Consider the following 17,210-nt stretch of genomic DNA (forward strand, 5'->3'; position numbering starts at 1 on the left):
AGATTAAATAAATTTCACAGAGAGTCAAGTTTAAAACTCATTTCTTTTCTAAATTCTCATAAGACATGAATGCTACAGAATATAAAAGTCATTTGTATGTTGCATCTTATAGTTGTTAAAGTTGAAATAGTAATAAATGAGAAAATAGAAATCATTTGAAGACATATGAAAGAAAGTAAAGGAAAAAATGAATGACATCATTGATTCTCATTTTATGTAATTAAACCTTTTGAATATAATTGTGATAGTGCTCTGTTTATAAATTGCTTTTACTTAATATTCTCTTTTGATTATTTCAGCACAAAAGATAGGTATTCAAGTTGTATTATTATATCTTTTTTGATGAAGATTTGTCCCAAGTATCACTGTTAATAAATGAACAAATTGTGATATGAATCCAGTTCCTCTAAGTTTTATGCTCTCTAAAATGCTATTTTGATTTTTTAGAATTGGATCCATTGAGAGACGATGTAAATTTGGTCATTCAAGGGGAGAAGAAAATGGAATATTAGCAGTATTGAATAGAAAAGTCCAAGTAAAATCTTTTTAGGTTTGAGGAAATTTGAAAATGTTTGTTGTTAGGAAGGATCTTGGGTAGGTTGGGAGATTGTCAGTGCATGGTTATCAGTCCTGGAGGAAGTTCCTAGATGAGGTGAGAGGGAAGCATGGAAAAAATGAGTGGTTTATGAGTGTCCAGGTGAACTTTGAGGAATGGAAGTTGAAAATTCTGGGAGATCTTGTCAGATGGCTTTAGTCTTTTCGGGGAACTAGGAGGCTTTCTACAAATCAGAGTGGACTTGAAAGAAGAAAAGGTTTGAAATAGGTGTTGTGCTCTCCCTCCCTCGGCGGCCAGAGCCCACCCCGTGCTGCTTCGGAGGCCGCCGAGTCAGCTTCGTGCCCTCTCCCCCCCACCAGCCCCGGTGGGCGGTGGCACCAGGGCCCGGGCGGCCTCCGGAGCACACCAGCGAGCCCACGGCGCCTCCCTGCAATGGCCCGCTGAGGAGGAGCCGCTGCCGCCATGGTGATGAGGCAGACCCCGCTTACTGCTCCGGCCACACACGGCCTGTGGTGGACCTGGCCTTCAGCGGCATCACCCCCTACGGCTATTTCCTAATTAGCGCCTGCAAAGATGGTAAACCTATGCTACGCCAAGGAGACACAGGAGACTGGATCGGAACGTTTTTGGGTCATAAGGGTGCTGTTTGGGGTGCTACATTGAATAAAGATGCTACAAAAGCAGCTACAGCAGCTGCAGATTTTACAGCCAAAGTATGGGATGCTGTTTCAGGAGATGAACTGATGACCTTGGCTCATAAACACATTGTCAAGAGTGTGGATTTCACTCAGGATAGCAACTATCTATTGACAGGTGGTCAGGATAAACTTTTATGCATATGTGATTTGAACAAATCTGAAGCAGAACCTAAGGAAATCAGTGGTCACACCTCTGGTATAAAAAAGGCTTTATGGTGCAGGGATGATACACAGATTCTTTCAGCAGATGACAAAACTGTCCCCCTCTGGGATAGAGCTTCAATGACAGAAGTAAAGTCTCTAAATTTTAGTATGTCAGTTAGCAGTATGGAATATATTCCTGAAGGAGAGATTCTGGTAATAACCTATGGGAGATCTATTGCTTTTCATAGTGCAGCAAGTCTGGAGCCAATTAAATCTTTTGAAGCTCCTGCTCCCATCAATTCTGCATCTCTTCATCCTGAGAAAGAATTTCTTGTTGCAGGTGGTGAAGATTTTAAACTTTATAAATATGATTATAATAGTGGAGAAGAGCTAGAATCCTACAAAGGGCACTTTGGTCCTATTCACTGTGTAAGGTTTAGTGCTGATGGAGAACTATATGCTAGTGGTTCTGAGGATGGGACATTGAGACTATGGCAGACTGTGGTAGGGAAAACATATGGCCTTTGGAAATGGGTGCTTCCTGAAGAAGAGGGTGGAGAACTAGCAAAACCGAAGATCAGTTTTCCAGAAACAACAGAAGAAGAACTAGAAGATCTTGGCTCAGAAAACTCAGATTCCATCTATAGTTCCACTCCTGAAGTGAAGGCCTGAGCACCTGGAAAATGCCACGGATGTTATGCCACATGTGGACTAAAACAGGCAGCAGTTAGCAGAAGCCTTAAGGCAAACATGGGCAGTAAATGATGGGGAATGCGATAGCTCCATTGTTGGAACTAGCTTGGTGTTGTCTCTAAGTGAAAACTTGAGACTCATAAAATGGCGGGTAGAATTGTGCTCATTTAGTCCACTATCCTACTGCCTTTTTGAATGAACATGTGCAAGCCAACATCCAATTTCTCCTATTTCAATTAGATTTCTTGTAGCCATTTTACTTTATTATGGAGGGAAAAAAATGTAATGGCCTATTTTACTTTTTTTCTGAAAGCAGAAAGACTTTTGCTTTAGTTGTAGAGAAGGGAGTACATGATAAAGTATTTGGTTTGATTTCTCTCATTGTACACTGCTTCTGAACATCTAATTGTTTTCAGTTGTCTAAATAAAATGCCTCTGCAACGGGAAAAAAAAAGAAATAGGTGTTGTGGGAAATGAAATAGGGTGTAATTGGAAAAAAGGATTGCTAAATACAATGAAAATCTGAACAAGTTGAATGGAAATAACAACATAACTATTTCTGTGTTTTGGGGCTTTTTAAGTTATTCTGAACAAATCTTTAAAATCTTTGCTATTGCTATGGTTAGTGTTTCATGGTAATCAGTGTTGTATAGGATGTGATAGCAAGATTCCCTGTACAGGCTATAATTATCTATAGAGCTACAAAAAATTTGGACCAATAAATTGATGCTTTTTTTGTAAACTCATTTAAGATATTACCTTTTTCTTGTGATAGATTCAATAAAAAACACAGTATTTCCTATTACTAAACTCTCATTTATCCTGAATGAGTGGTTCTGAAATGGTAGACAATGCTCTCTTGATTTCCCAGTCACAAATGAAATGAAACAGGGATGTGTTCTTGTTCCCATATTTTTTAGCTGGTTGTTTCAGGCATGTTATCAAACGCCGTCCCTGAGGATGAACATGGCCTCAAGCTCAGCTACTGCACTAATGGTAAATTCTGTAACTTGCAAAAGCTGCAAGCCAAGACCAAAGTGGAGGGAGGGAGTGGTGGTGCATGAACAGGAATGTTTGTAGACTGAAGCTGAGAAGCAGCAAAGTATGGATGCTGTTTGTACTCATTTGACCTAACAATTAACACCAAGAAAACTGAGGTGCTCCATCAGTTGGCACCACACCATTCATATGTAGAACCATTGATTACAGCAAATGGAGAAGTTGTGAATAACATGGACAGGTTCACTTCTCTTGGCAGTGTCCTTTCCTGGGAGAGACATTGACAATGAGGTCGACACTTGCGTTGCCATATTTGGGAGGCTCTGAAAGAAAATGTGGGAGAGGAGAGCTATTAGAACAAGTCTACAGAGTTTTGTGCTGCCCTCATTGCTGTATACCTGTGAAACCTGGACAATCTACCAATGCCATGCCTGGAAACTGGATCACTTCCGTTTAAATTGACTTAGGAAGCTTCTGAAGATTATCTGACAGATGTCAGACACTGAAGTCCTTTCTCAAGCTAAAATGCCAGGCATTCAAGTTTCTACAAAAATGCAACACTGGTGGGCTGGCAATATTGCTTGAATGGCCTGCTGTACACTTGCCAAAAAGACTATGGAGAACTCCCACAAGACAAGCACTCACGGGGGGGGTGGGGGTGGGGGGCAAAGGACATTCTGAAAGTCTCTAAACTGATTGTGCAGCATGGGAGGCACTGGTACAGAACTACCCAGCATGGTGGGCCCTCATCAGAGGGGTGCTGACCCCTATGGGCAAAGCAAAATTAAAACTGCTCCAAGGAAACATGAGACTATTTGTACCCAACCTGTGGGAGAGGATTACAAGCTCATATTGATCTGATCAGCCTCAGTAGGACACACTGTAACTTGTCTGTAACCATCTTCAGGAATGGACAAGAAGCAGCCAACCAGCTACATGGATTATTACATTATAGAAAATGGAGTCATACACTTAATTCTTAAAGTTGAGTTGTTTTTTTCTTAATGACTTCAGATTTAGCATAGCCTCAAATTCATCATTATGAATATTCATGATCCTACTGTGCTGTAGATCTAAAATGGGTGGTGCAGTGGATAAAGCACCAGCCCTGGAGTCAGGAAGACCTGGGTTCAAATCTGGTCTCAAAACATTTAATAATTACCTAGCTGTGTGGCCTTGGGCAAGCCACTTTAACCCCATTTACCTTGCAAAAACCTAAAAAATAAAATGGGTATAAGAAATTAGGATGAATTTATATTGATTCTGGTGACTTTTATGGAAAGTAAACCTTAAAAAGAATCCCTTATTTCAGATGTATCCTTGTCATTTTCATTTTTAAAAGTGGACACAAAATTGCAGATTATTTTGACTTTATATTTTAGAGAAGCATGTTATCAAAATTCCCTAGTTCATACATCTTTTCACTAGACTGATTGGCATAAGCAAAAGATTGTTATGTGTTTGAGTAGAGTTTGAATAGGTTTTTTTTAAGTTTTTGCAAGGCAATGGGGTTTAAGTGACTTGTCTACAGTTACACAGCTAGGTAATTATTAAGTATCTGAGGTCGAATTTGAACTCAGGTCCTCCTGACTCCAGGGCTAGTGTTGTATCCACTGTACCACCTAGCTGCCCCAGAATAGGTTTTTTTTTTTAATAATGAGTCATAGTTTACATTTCTACTCTGAAAAGCTATCTGTTGATACTCTTGGACACCATTTGTACATTGGGCAGTTGGTTTTCCTAATAGAAAAATTTCAGGTCTCTTAATCTAGATTTTTGTGAGATATTTCCTGAGATTCTCTCTCCTTTTCTCTCCTATTTGTTTTCATCAGATCTGTGGATTTTCTTATCCATACCAAATTTAAAATATTTGAATGTATGAGGGAGAAACGCATATTTAAAAAGATTATGCACTGCACAGGCAAATTTTAAAAGACTATTAGACCAGCCAAAATTAGTCATTATAAAACACTTGATAAATAGTTAAAGATGTTGTTATAGTAACATAAAGATGTTGTTATAGTGTTCATTTGGTTGCTTATTTTATCTTCAGAGTATTTTAGACCTATAGAGCTATGTACTTTTATTTTTTCTCAGAATTTTTCATTAACTTTTTTTAAAAAATTCACTATTAAAAAAGAGCTTTTAGATTTGCTTACATAAAGTTAATAAAAACTCTTATTACAACTTGCATCTCAAAATGGATTTTTTATATAGAACTCAGTTACAAATAGAACCTTAAAAAATTAATATGAAGATATTCCCATTTGTGCATATTAGACCACTTTCATGGTCCTTCAAAGTGGAATCGCCCACTAACTTACTAGAAGAAGCCTTTTACCATTTGTTTCTATAGCTTCTTTGTACTCAAGTTGCCTAATTTCCTTTACACTTGTTATATGACTGCTCTGTCTTCTTTCCACTCTTTCATATCCTTTTTTGGAGGGGGGGGTGGCTTTTTTGTAAAGCAGTGAGGTTAAGTGCCTTGCCCAAGGTCACACAGCTAGATAATAATTATCAAGTGTTGTAGGTTGGATTTGAACTCCTGACTCCAGAACTAGTACTCTATCTACTGCACAGCCTAGCTGTGACTTGCCCAAGGTCACATAGCTAGGTAAGTGTCTGAGATCAAATTTAACTCAGGTCCTCCTAACTCCAGAGCAAGTGCTCTATCCACTGCACTAGTTGCCTCTCCTTTATTTCTTTTAGACTATTTGTCACACATGAGTTATTTCTAATAATGAGTACTCTATTTACACTCACCATATATCTTTCTCTTGCCTATGTCTCACCTGAAATTCAGCTTTTTCATAGTAGTAATCTTTGATTTGCAGCATATTATCATGGGAATATTGATTGTAGAGGTGATATCTTTTATGTTATCAATCACTTATGAGCATCAACAGCATCGGTTGACTTTCCAGATTTGATAAACTGATCTCTTTTGCCTGTCTGGTTCTCAGTTCATTAATTGTCTTTTCTAAGGTGTATATTTACAATGGACTATAATATATAGATTATCAATAGATTATCAGATTTGCCTACATTCCATAATTTGAATTGAAGGATTTTTTTATCCACTTTTTCCCCCATTGGGGATGGACTAAGATTTCAATTTCCTGTGACTTATTAAATTTTCAAATTTTCTAGGAGTTGAGGTCATTAATAATAATATCATCTGTGCATGAGAGTGGTTGGAGAAACTAGCCACCTGTATATGACTCTAATCAATATGGTAGATGAACACATCTTGCTTTTTTTTACCTTTATTAATACCCATAATAAACAAGCATACCATTAAATGAAGGCTTATAATTTTTCCTCCACATATCTTTCGGCTTAATACATGTTACTTCCATCTATTTTGGGATCCAACCAAAATGGCCTTCTTACTACTATTCCTTATACATGGAACTATAGCTCCCACCTTTGTGTTGGCTGTCCTTCACATTAGTCTCTTAGAACCCCATATTTCCTTTAGGACTCTGTTCAAGTAATACTTTCATCATGAAATTTTTTTCTGATTGCAGTTCTTCCTCCACAAATTGTTAGTGACCTCTCATCTGATTACCTTATATAAACCTACAGATGTATACATAAGATACAGGGGCTGCTTTTTTGTCTTTGCATCCTTAACATTGAGCATAGTGTCTTGACATATAGTAGATGCTTCATAGAAAATGCTTGTTGATGGGTTGCATGTAATAGCATCTTCAGAATATTAGAATTAGAAGGGACTTCCAAGGCCATCTAATTGAAGCTGTATCATGCCTGGGGCCTCTTGATCAGCAGCATCATTTTGGCCTTCTAGTAATGGGGAATGTCCCATCCTCTCTCAGGGGATCATCCTATTTTTAGGTAGGTGTAATATTTGGAAATGTTCTCTTATGAATAATAATCAGTGTCACCTAGTCCTATGTTCCTGGCAACCATCTACCTTTTTTTCAGCTTCTCCTAATTGCTCCTCATACTTCCCTTTTATATACAAGCAAAACAAGTTTAAGCCCTTTCCCACATGATGTCCCTTGAAATACATCTAGTTAAATTCAGAAAGTACTTTAGTCCTAAGACAGTTATCCTATTTTCCCTACCTTCAAAAAGATTAATTTATTTTTTCAATCGTGTGACTGGAAATATCTGATTTTTTTTTAATGAAAGATCATCTGTTAAAGCCTCCTTAAGTTTAATTATACTTCAGTTTACTTCAAGGAGACATTGATTTTTTTCTCATCTTTATAAGAAAAGAAGCAGTTGCTGACTTATTTTCTGGTAATTCTGTTGTCTCTGGTCTTTTCCTACTCTTTTGGAATCTTTTTCTTTTTGAAATATTTTGGAAAAAAAACCCAATCCTCGATCTTTAAGATTGTTATATTTAGCACTGACCTTGTAGGCAGGAGCACAGGAGTTCAAAAATTGTTATTTTTATACCAATTTCTTGCTAATGTACAAGCGCCCTTGACAGGTATGATCTTTTTTGTTGGTTCCTCTTTTGTCCTGATCTGAAGAGACCACCTTGTTGATTTTTACCTGCCAATGTTTTTGAGATGATCAGGTATCCTGGAAAATACCTTTCAGGAAATCATCAGGGAAAAATACTAGAGCAAGAAGACAATAAAGCCATTGAAAGAATACATATCACTCTTCCAGAAAGAGACTTCAGGATAAAAACTCCAAAAACTTTGTTATAGCCAAAGTCCAGAATTCTCAAATAAAAGAGAAAATACTGCAAGCAGTAAAAAGGAAGCAATTTAAATATAAAGAAGTCCCAATCAGACTTAACACTGAACTTATCAGCTTCAACACTGAAGGACGGGAGGACCTGGAATACCATATTTTGGAGGTCACAGGACTTTAGATTACAACCAAGAATTTACTGCCCTGCAAAATGCAACAAACTTTGCAGGGGAAAAGATGGATGTTCAATGAAATAAGAGACTGAAAAATTTCCTGACAAAAAAGACCAGTACTGAACAGAGAATTCAATCTCCAAATACAAGACTCATGATGTGTAAAAAGGCATAAGATATAACAGCATGGCACCCATATATATCATACATAAGGAAAGGGAGAAATGGTCAGGGGAAATAAGAGAGAACACAAGCCTAAACACAAAAAAATGGAGAAGCAGTGATGAAGTATATTCAACTGATGGCCCCCTTCTGTATCCATGAAAGCAGGCAAAGGAATGTACCATCCCAGCGCTCTTAAGGGAAAAAAAAGCAATAGACCTTCAGGAAATAATGTTAATTGTTGAGAAAGGAGTTGAATAAACTCTCCCTGTCCCTTTTTTTGCCTCCCAAAAGAGAGAGAGAAATATGATTAGGCATAATTCATGAGAACATCGAATTTAGAGGTGATTTAATTCAATTTTAATTCAATCCCTTCATTTTAGAGATGAGGGAAAAAACCCAGTAAGGTAAAAGGAACCTGCCCAAGGTCACAGAAAGTGAGTAGCTGCCCTGGGATTTCAGCCCCATCTTCTGACTTAAAAATTCAGTCTTTTTTTTTTCCCCCTGCATTGCACTTCATGCTGATCTATGCCAAGGAAAAGATTTTATCTTTGTTACATTCCTCAAGGCAAGCAAGGTAGCTAGTAGTTACATCATATCGAACCACAATGCTCAGTGAAATGATTAAGTACGTGGTTACTTCAGGACTTCAATGGCTCTTGAAATAAGAGGTGCCACTTTACTCTGGGAGATTTCTTAATTGCTCTAGAATTGAACTTTTGATTTCTATTATTGGTAAAACATCAAGACACTTTCCTATGGAATTCTTATGAGGGAAAGATCTTATGGAACTTAGGTTGATTTAATGAATATCTTTTCTGTTGTACTTTTGAAAACCTTCCAAAAGTGGTGTAGCAGGCAAGAAATAAAAATGTTCTTTGACATAGTGATGTTCATTCTGATAATTGGTGACAAAAGAAAATCTGGGTAGTCTGATGGGAATTAGGGATAAGGGTGATTAGGCTCATTGAGAGATGATTGTAAAACAAAAGAAAGCAGTACTGCAATGTGCTCCTAATTAAAATAGAAGTTGGATCAGGTGAACTTGATGAAGTGAACTGATGCACTTTATATTCTGTAGAGAGGGCCTTCAAAGAATAGAAAAAGGGTTAATTTATACTTATTTAATAAAAATAAGTGTAACTGAAGAAATAACACAAACTAGTTAAAAAAAATTTTTCCAGTCAATATTTTGCTATACTTTGAAGGTTTTCTTGCTTCTTCAGATTCTAAAATGTTACTTGGATTTCAGTGTTAATGACCTAAATTGACATAAAAATATTATTGTTGTTATTAATAAAATTATTTTAGAATGTAGGTTCTTAAAGTGCCATATTCATGATATGTAATAACATTACTTAATGTATCTATTATTGATAAAAGACAAATTGTTTTCTTAGAATTGAGCTTTAATAAGTTAAGGTAGATGTGCCAAACTAAAATAGAAATAGGGGCTACCTAAGTCATACGTAGGGTTCCTTGTGGGCTACATTTGACCTAAAAGATCACACATTAACATGATCTATTTTTATTTTGTTAAATATTTGCCAGTTGCATTTTAGTCTGGTTTCTTCTGCTGAGCTTCTGACCAAATGTTTGACTCCTCTGAGTTAGTAAATAACAATAGAGATTGGGAATAATACTTTGGGTTTTATTGGATATTTTGGAAGTTCTTTTTTATATCTGAAGACACTACAAATCTAAAGTAAAAAAAAGATATTTTTAAAAAGGTAGGTTGCTTTTGCTCTTACCACACATCATTTATAGGATGATTCTGAGAATTTTTGTGGAAAAATACAGGCTTACTAATTTCAGATTCCTTAATGTGGTGGGGAGGGGGGAATAATAGCCTAAATGGTGAAAAATCTCTGTAGCACCATCATGGTATAATTGGAATATTATTGGATTTGAAGTCAGAGAATTTTAGTTTAAATTCTACTGATCATACTCTTATTGTTTAGCCCTGGGCAAGTCTCTTAACCTTTCTGAACCTCCATTTTTTTTTTCCATTTACAAAATGTTAGGGGTTGGGCTAGTTAGACTTCGAGGTCCATTTCATTTGTTAGTTCTGTGATCCCATGACCATTAGAAATTGCTTAAATTGCAAACTTGGGGGTAAAGGTAACCTTTGTCTAATCATACTTGAGAAGATATTGATTTTAAATCTCTCAAATCAAAAACTTGATTTAAATACTTTTTACAAACTTATAAACATTTTTAAAACAAAGTCTTGTACAGATTTTTGCTGTCACTCATTGAGTCATAAAGATTTTAGGAAGACAGTTATTTTTAAAAAATTGAAAGTAATGAATAATGCATTAGGTTCTTTTAAGTCTTGGTTTTCCATAGGTAAGTTAGATTATTTTGTGGATCATCACTTCAATTTACTATTTTTCTGGAGTGAGTATTATATTTTAACTTCTTACTTAGAAGTTGGGTTGAAGGGGAGAAATGAGATGAGATTAAACTTAAAATCTCTTTTGTTGTTGAATTAGTTGATCTGACATTTCTTTTAGTAACAGAAAAAGGGTTAGGCATTTAAGTACTAATACATACCTATAAAGTGGAGTAATGAAGTAGATATAAAACTTTATTTGGTTTCTGCTTCCTTCTTATCTTCAATCTCTTTATCAAGTGGTCTTCTTACTCTCAAGTCTTTCCTATCTTACCCTTACCAGACTCCACCATCCCCTTATAGTTCTTTCTCAGCCAACCTTGAATAATTTGTCTGTAGTCATTCATTGCCTTTGCTTCTTCTCATCCCTTACTAATTAATAATTTGCATTCTGCCTACTAGTTTCATCATGTAACTGAAATCAATCTCTAAATTTATCAATGACATCTTAGTTGCAATTTCTCTGTCCCAATTCTTGACCTCTTTGCAGCATTTGATACTGTTGACTGTTCTTTTCTATTGAGTACTTTTTTTTGAGACTGTTTTTTTTCCTCCTACTTTATAACTAGTTCTTTTTCCTTTGTTGATTTGTTATCCTCATCATATCACCTTGGAGTGTACCTCAAGACTTTTCTTCTGGGTTCGTTTTCTTCTTTTCTGTACTCTTTCTCATTTGGTAACCACCTCATCAACTCATGGGTTTATGAATATCATTCTGATAATTTCCAGATCTATCTTTAACTTATTTAACCTTTCTAACCTCTACTGTAACCTCTCCACTCACACATATACCATTTTAGCCACTTGAGTTCAGACCCTAGATTATTTCAGAGGTCTCCTAATTGGTCTTCTGTCTCAACATTGTAGTTCATCCTCTTCACTGCTTTCAAAGTAATTTTCCTTCAGTATAAGTCTGATCATGTACTTTTGAAGAAATTTTGAAGAAATTTCCAGTGACTTCTTTTGTCTTGAGGATGAAATATAAACTCTGGCTTTTAAAGTCCTGTAACCACTTGGCTCTAAGCCATCTTTATAACCTCACTGGGCATTACTCCACCTCCCAACTCTGTGCCTTTGCTTTGGCTGTCCCCCATGTCCAAGGAGGAATTCTTTTCCTTAGTTCTATATCTTAAGAGTTTATCTGTTCCTTGAAGGTACAGCCCCTTGTATATATTTGTATTTATTCACTTTATATTTATGCTGAAAACATTTTATATATATTTGTCTTCCAATTAGAATGTAAATTCTAATTTATATTTGAGTAGGGGTTACATCATTCTCATGTATTTTTATCTCACTTGCTTAGCACAGTACCTCACACAAATACAAGTAGGTGTTTTCATTAGTACTTATTAATTGGTTCACATCCTGAATTTTCTTTAAGACTTAACTCAGAATTCATCTGCTTTGCGAAGGCCTTATAGATCTTTCTCAATTCTTCCATTCCCCACCAGTAATTTTCTACCAAAATTGTTTGACTTATTATGTATTTAATTTTATGTTATATTTATGTACATGTATTCTTTTTTTTTCCACTGGATATATTGTAAACTCCTTTAAAGAAAGGAATGAGAACAAATATAGCTTTGTATCCCAATTTCCTGGCACAATTCCTAGGACATTGTAGGTATTAAATATATACTTTTTGGTAGGTTTTTATTAATATTTGTAATAATAGATAAATTCTAAAGAAAATATTAACAGGTGATATTTTTAGAGACAATTTTTCCCTCCATTCCCTTATATTTCTTGATCATTCAATTCCAAAATCAAGTTCAAGCTACTAAGATACTGCTTATTCTTCTTGTAACCTGAAAGCAAATGATTTTGTACTGATGATTTATGTATGTGTATACTTTTTTAAATCTCAGGAATTGAGTTTAATTTTCAAAGTTGTAATTATATCATTTTACCTTCTATAACATTAAAAAGAGTGATTTTTTTGGAGCATTATTTTTGTTTATGCAACCAATTTTAAATAGGTATTTTTAAAACCTTTTGTGTTTCCTCTTTGCTTATAGCTTGAATATAAAATTTTAAAAACCCACTGTCAGTTAAAATGAACATTCTAAAATCATGTAGTTTCTGTTCCAATTTGTGTTTCTACATCCTCCCAACCTTCCATTTTTGCTCTTGTTCAAGAGCAACTGTTTCTTTGAGTAAGTAAGAAGATCTCTATGAAACAGCCTAGTCTATTTTGCAATTTATATTCCTATTCTGGTAACAAAAAACGTTCTTGTGGCAGCAGAATGAAGATACTGGCTTAAATGAGGATTACTTCAGTGTTTCCTTCCTCTTGATCTTTTTTTCTTTTTTCTTTTTTTTTTGCTCTAGTGCAAATGGTAGATTCCTTCCCCCAAATTTTAATATGGTAAAAGTAAGATGTTTTTGTATAGAATTTATTGCTTCGATTTCTAACAATTTTGTTTTGAGTCAAATTAACAATTGAGGCAGATTTTTGATACCTGTTTTTAGTACAGGAATTGTGATAACTTTTTTAGTTAAAATCTCAACTTGTTAAATGGAATCTCATTTTTTTTCTGCTTGAAATTAAATTGGAGATTATAGACATTTGATTCCTTGGTCACAGTCTAATACAAGAATTTAGTTCACATTGATGTTAACACATTTTTCACTTTTATCAGCTCCCTTAAAATATAGGCCTCTGTGACATTTGAAGGTGCATTGTGACATCACAAATCCATCTTCAGGGAACCTAGCAACAGATTGGATGTAGTCTATTAGGTCTAAATCAAGTGCTGTGTTACAACATTGTGAGATTTCTCCCAGTTATAAGTGTCATTAATAGGATTTTTTAAATTGCAAAGCCAAGTAAGGCTGTAAATCGCATCATCTAATTTATCTCTTCAGATTAACTGTCTATAGTGGGGTTTTCAGTGGATGTGGTGGCATCAGCATAATCTATGTTTCAGGCATCACACACAGGAGGACTGCTCTTTAGGGGATCTAGAAAAAAAGGTAAAATACAAGCCCATTATGGGTTAAACAGATCACTTTATACATCTTTTGGGCAACATCTTTATTGTAAATAAAGACATACAAATTAACAAGGTTTTTAATTTGTGAATATAATTTATGTTTTAAGTGACTAAAAAAACCTGCATTTAATATTCATTTTAATGTGACTATCTGGAGAGTGTTAAATATACATAAATGTATCCAGTGCTAAGATTTTTTAACTTATAAAAATCTTGGAATGGATATTTGATATTTGAATCTCTTCCCCTTATTTATGCATATTCTTTGGATTCAGACATAATAATCTATTTTTATTAAGATATCACTTACCTCAGCTCCAAATCATGGAATTCCAATTCAGTTTTTCATTAATTAAAAACTTGCATATTTTTTATTTTGATGACTTAGCTTTTAACATTCCAAGTTCCTGAAATAGGACCATTTGAAAGGAGTGTCATATTTTTTTTCCTGCATTTTAGTGGGAACTTCAGAAAAGAGAAAAATTCTTTCTTGGAACAGAATCTTCTAATATTAATGCAGAAACAATCTTTTGAATTTCTTGGCAGTTATATATTTTTAGGTTTGTTTTTGTTGTTGTTGTTGTTTTTTGCAAGGCAGATGGAGTTAACTGGCTTGCCCAAGGCCACACAACTAGGTAATTATTAAGTGTCTAAGGCCGGATTTGAACTCAGGTACTCCTGACTCCAGGACTGATGCTCTATCTACTGCGCCACCTATCTGCCCAAGTAATATGTTTTTAGCTTTTTGCTATCCTCATTCCTTTTAGGAAAAGAATCCTTTAAGAATAGATTTCCCAGGGAGCTTCTTTGAGATAAATATCTGCTTCCTATTCTGATCTTTCTTCTGAATTACAGTTCTACAACAGGCCCTCCTTTAGACTTTTCACTTAGTTTTTTCACTATATCACTTGACTCAGTATTCAAAATTGAATGAAGAGTTCTTACTCTTACCCATCAAATCTTTTTTTTATCATTGCCTAGTTTTTTCAGTGGAATCAATATTCATTATTTCCCCCATTGTAATTTATTCTCCCTCATCTACTGGATTATTTCAGTAATTTCCTATTTGGTCTTCCTGTCCCCAGGCTTGTCAACTTCCAGTTCATTTTATATACTAATAACAGCTTGTTGTTGTTACTTAGCTGTGGAGTTTACTTGGCAAAGATACTGGAGTGATTTGCCATTTCCTTTCTTAAGGCAAATAGACCTTGTTACCTGCCCAGTATCACATAACTAGTAATTGTCTGAGACTGGATTTGAACTCCAGTCTTATTTAAACCTGCTCTATCCGATAGCTGCCTCCCACAGAAGATTAATCTTTTTATTTTATTTATTTATTTATTAGGTTTTTGCAAGGCAAATGGGGTTAAGTGGCTTGCCCAAGGCCACACAGCTAGGTAATTATTAAGTGTCTAAGGCTGGATTTGAACCCAGGTAATCCTGACTCCAGGGCTGATGCTTTATCCACTACACCACCTAGCCACCCCTCAGATTAATCTTAAAATTTGTTTTAAAAAAAAAATCACATTCCTTTGCCCAAAAACTCTCCATGCTTTTCTAGGGCCTAAGATAAAGGTATAGTTATAAATAACTTTATTTAGATTAACATTAAAAATTCATCATAATCTGACCCAGATCACTATGTCCCATTACATTTTATTAAATTGGTCTAGTGTCCTCACTGTCCTATGAACATTCAATGTGCATTCCCACATTAATGCCTTAATCAATTCTTCTTTGAATAGACATTTTTCCCCTCCATCAATCTTAATTTTACTCATCCCTTAGGGCCCAAATCAAGGCCAATTTTGGAAGCTTTCTTTTACTATTCTAGTCTTCAACTTTGATCTTCTTAACAGTCTGAGTCAATTTTATTCTTAAAATGTATTCAACTGGGCACCTCAGCTAAATTGCAATATCTTTTTTTTAGGGTTTTTTTTTTTTGCAAGGCAAATGGGGTTAAGTGGCTTGCCCAGGGCCACACAACTAGGTAATTATTAAGTGTCTGAGGTCAGATTTGAACTCAGGTACTCCTGACTCCAGGGCCAGTGTTCTATCCACTGCACCACCTAGCTGCCCCTGTAATATCTTTTTGATCAAGGAACACATTTCATCTTCCCGCCCCCCTATATTTTAATATTGCACAATGCTATGTGCATGCTAGAGGCTGGTGGGATTAGAAGGGGAATTTGCTTTTTTGCAAGAAACCTATTATGAATATTTTTTTTAACCAAATCTGTAATTTTATATTATATGGAACTTCTTCCAATATAGAGTAACAGCTTCTCTGCAACTTAGGGTCTTAGGATGCTGAAAGGATCATTCAGGAGTGTTCATCAGAAGCAGAACTTGGATGTCAGTCTTTCTGATTCTGAGACTTAGCAACTATCCATTATAAGATCACATTTTTTACCTTGAGTATGCAATGTAAAGAGGAACTTTCATTTTTTTTTAAAATATGTATTATCTACACTTGCTGATTGATTTATAGTCTGCATTTACTGTCAGGGTGATTTATGATGGCAAAGCATTTTAAAATAGACAGAACATTTTCATGTATGTTCCTTTTCTTTGATGTAACAGCCCAGTGAGGTAGAAAGATGGGTCTGTTTAATTGTCCTCTATGTATAGGTTCAGAGGGAGACAGCTGGAATTTAAGTGTCCAGCAGCATCAGATTCCATTACCCTTTCCCTGAGGCTGGCCTGTGTTTTTATCAGTCTGGAGAAGTGGTGGAAATTGCAGATATCCTGTTGGCATGATGGTGGCTCTTTGTAGCTCACATGGATGCAGGCTGGGCATCATGTTTTCTAGAACGTCCTGAAGACCTACTGTAGGACTTGGTCATTGCTTTTTGAGAATTAGGAGTCACGGAGGCAAATACTCATTTCTCAGGAGCAGACCATAGGAGGCACAACTTGCCATTTTCTGAGAGTGGCTTAGATAGAAGGTTGTTTCTTAACTTTCCTTTTTTATGGAAGGAATCTTTGTGATTAAGAGGTTCAGTAATTTTAAAATTTGCTTTAGCAATATTGTGCTTTTTTAGCTGATGGAAAGTTTTGATGAGATGACCTTGGGCACATAGTGAAGGAGGAGGAAGTTTTTCTTCTTAGCTTGGTCTGAGCTTTGTACAAAGCATTTGAATTAAATGGGGTAGCAAGGTGGGTGTTAATCTGAGTTAAAGACCCCCTGCAAAGACATGGAGTTCTTGTTTTACTTTTGGTGTGCATTAACTTGTGATTTTAATATCTAGAGTTGTCAGTCCTGAGACTGCAGGCTATTGTCCTGTGATCAGAAGTACATTAGAATGTCATCAACTTGAGATTTTAAGTAACATTAGATTAAGATGACTTCCCAAGTTAATTTTGACTTAGCTTCCTCATTCCTAAAATATTACAGGGGAAAATGTCAAATTAGTCAAATGAGAATTTAACCTTATCATTGCTCTTTCCTAAAGGAGGCTCAATTTCTCTAGTAGTGAGGTAGTTTAACTGTCTTAGAATCCTTTGCTGGAAACATTCTTAGCCCACCTAAGCATGGGAACTGAAAGTGAGGGTCATGGGTTTTTTTCTAATATCTATAACATCAGAGAACTGTTCTAGGATAATCATATCCTAATGGTAAATACAGCAGCTTGTCTGTCATTCCTTGATAGCTGAAAAAAAGAAGAAAAATAAACTAGTCTTAGTGATGAATCGTGTCTATTTTTTGGTCATTGT

At 35.5% G+C, this 17,210-nt stretch overlaps 1 protein-coding gene and 1 pseudogene across 22 annotated transcripts in view; both read left to right on the plus strand.

The window, feature by feature from the left end:
* The window catches only part of CREM (cAMP responsive element modulator), a 71,351-nt gene that overhangs the window by 17,406 nt on the left and 36,735 nt on the right, over nt 1–17,210 (plus strand). For 3 of the 22 annotated variants that reach the window (XM_074193195.1, XM_074193196.1, XM_074193175.1), the window contains exon 1: nt 13,307–13,473. The exons of 17 other annotated variants lie outside the window; for them this stretch is intronic. In XM_074193195.1, the coding sequence (XP_074049296.1) occupies nt 13,396–13,473 (78 nt within the window). In that variant the 5' untranslated portion in view covers nt 13,307–13,395. Of the gene's footprint in view, nt 1–13,306; nt 13,474–14,925; nt 17,112–17,210 lie in introns of those variants that run through there. 2 more of the 22 variants (XM_074193187.1, XM_074193180.1) reach the window with 2 other exon arrangements.
* On the plus strand, nt 1,019–2,144 carry LOC141492643 (serine-threonine kinase receptor-associated protein pseudogene; annotated as a pseudogene).

This window comes from Macrotis lagotis, chromosome 7, assembly GCF_037893015.1.
Source record: "Macrotis lagotis isolate mMagLag1 chromosome 7, bilby.v1.9.chrom.fasta, whole genome shotgun sequence".
Classification (NCBI taxonomy): Eukaryota; Metazoa; Chordata; class Mammalia; order Peramelemorphia; family Peramelidae; genus Macrotis; species Macrotis lagotis.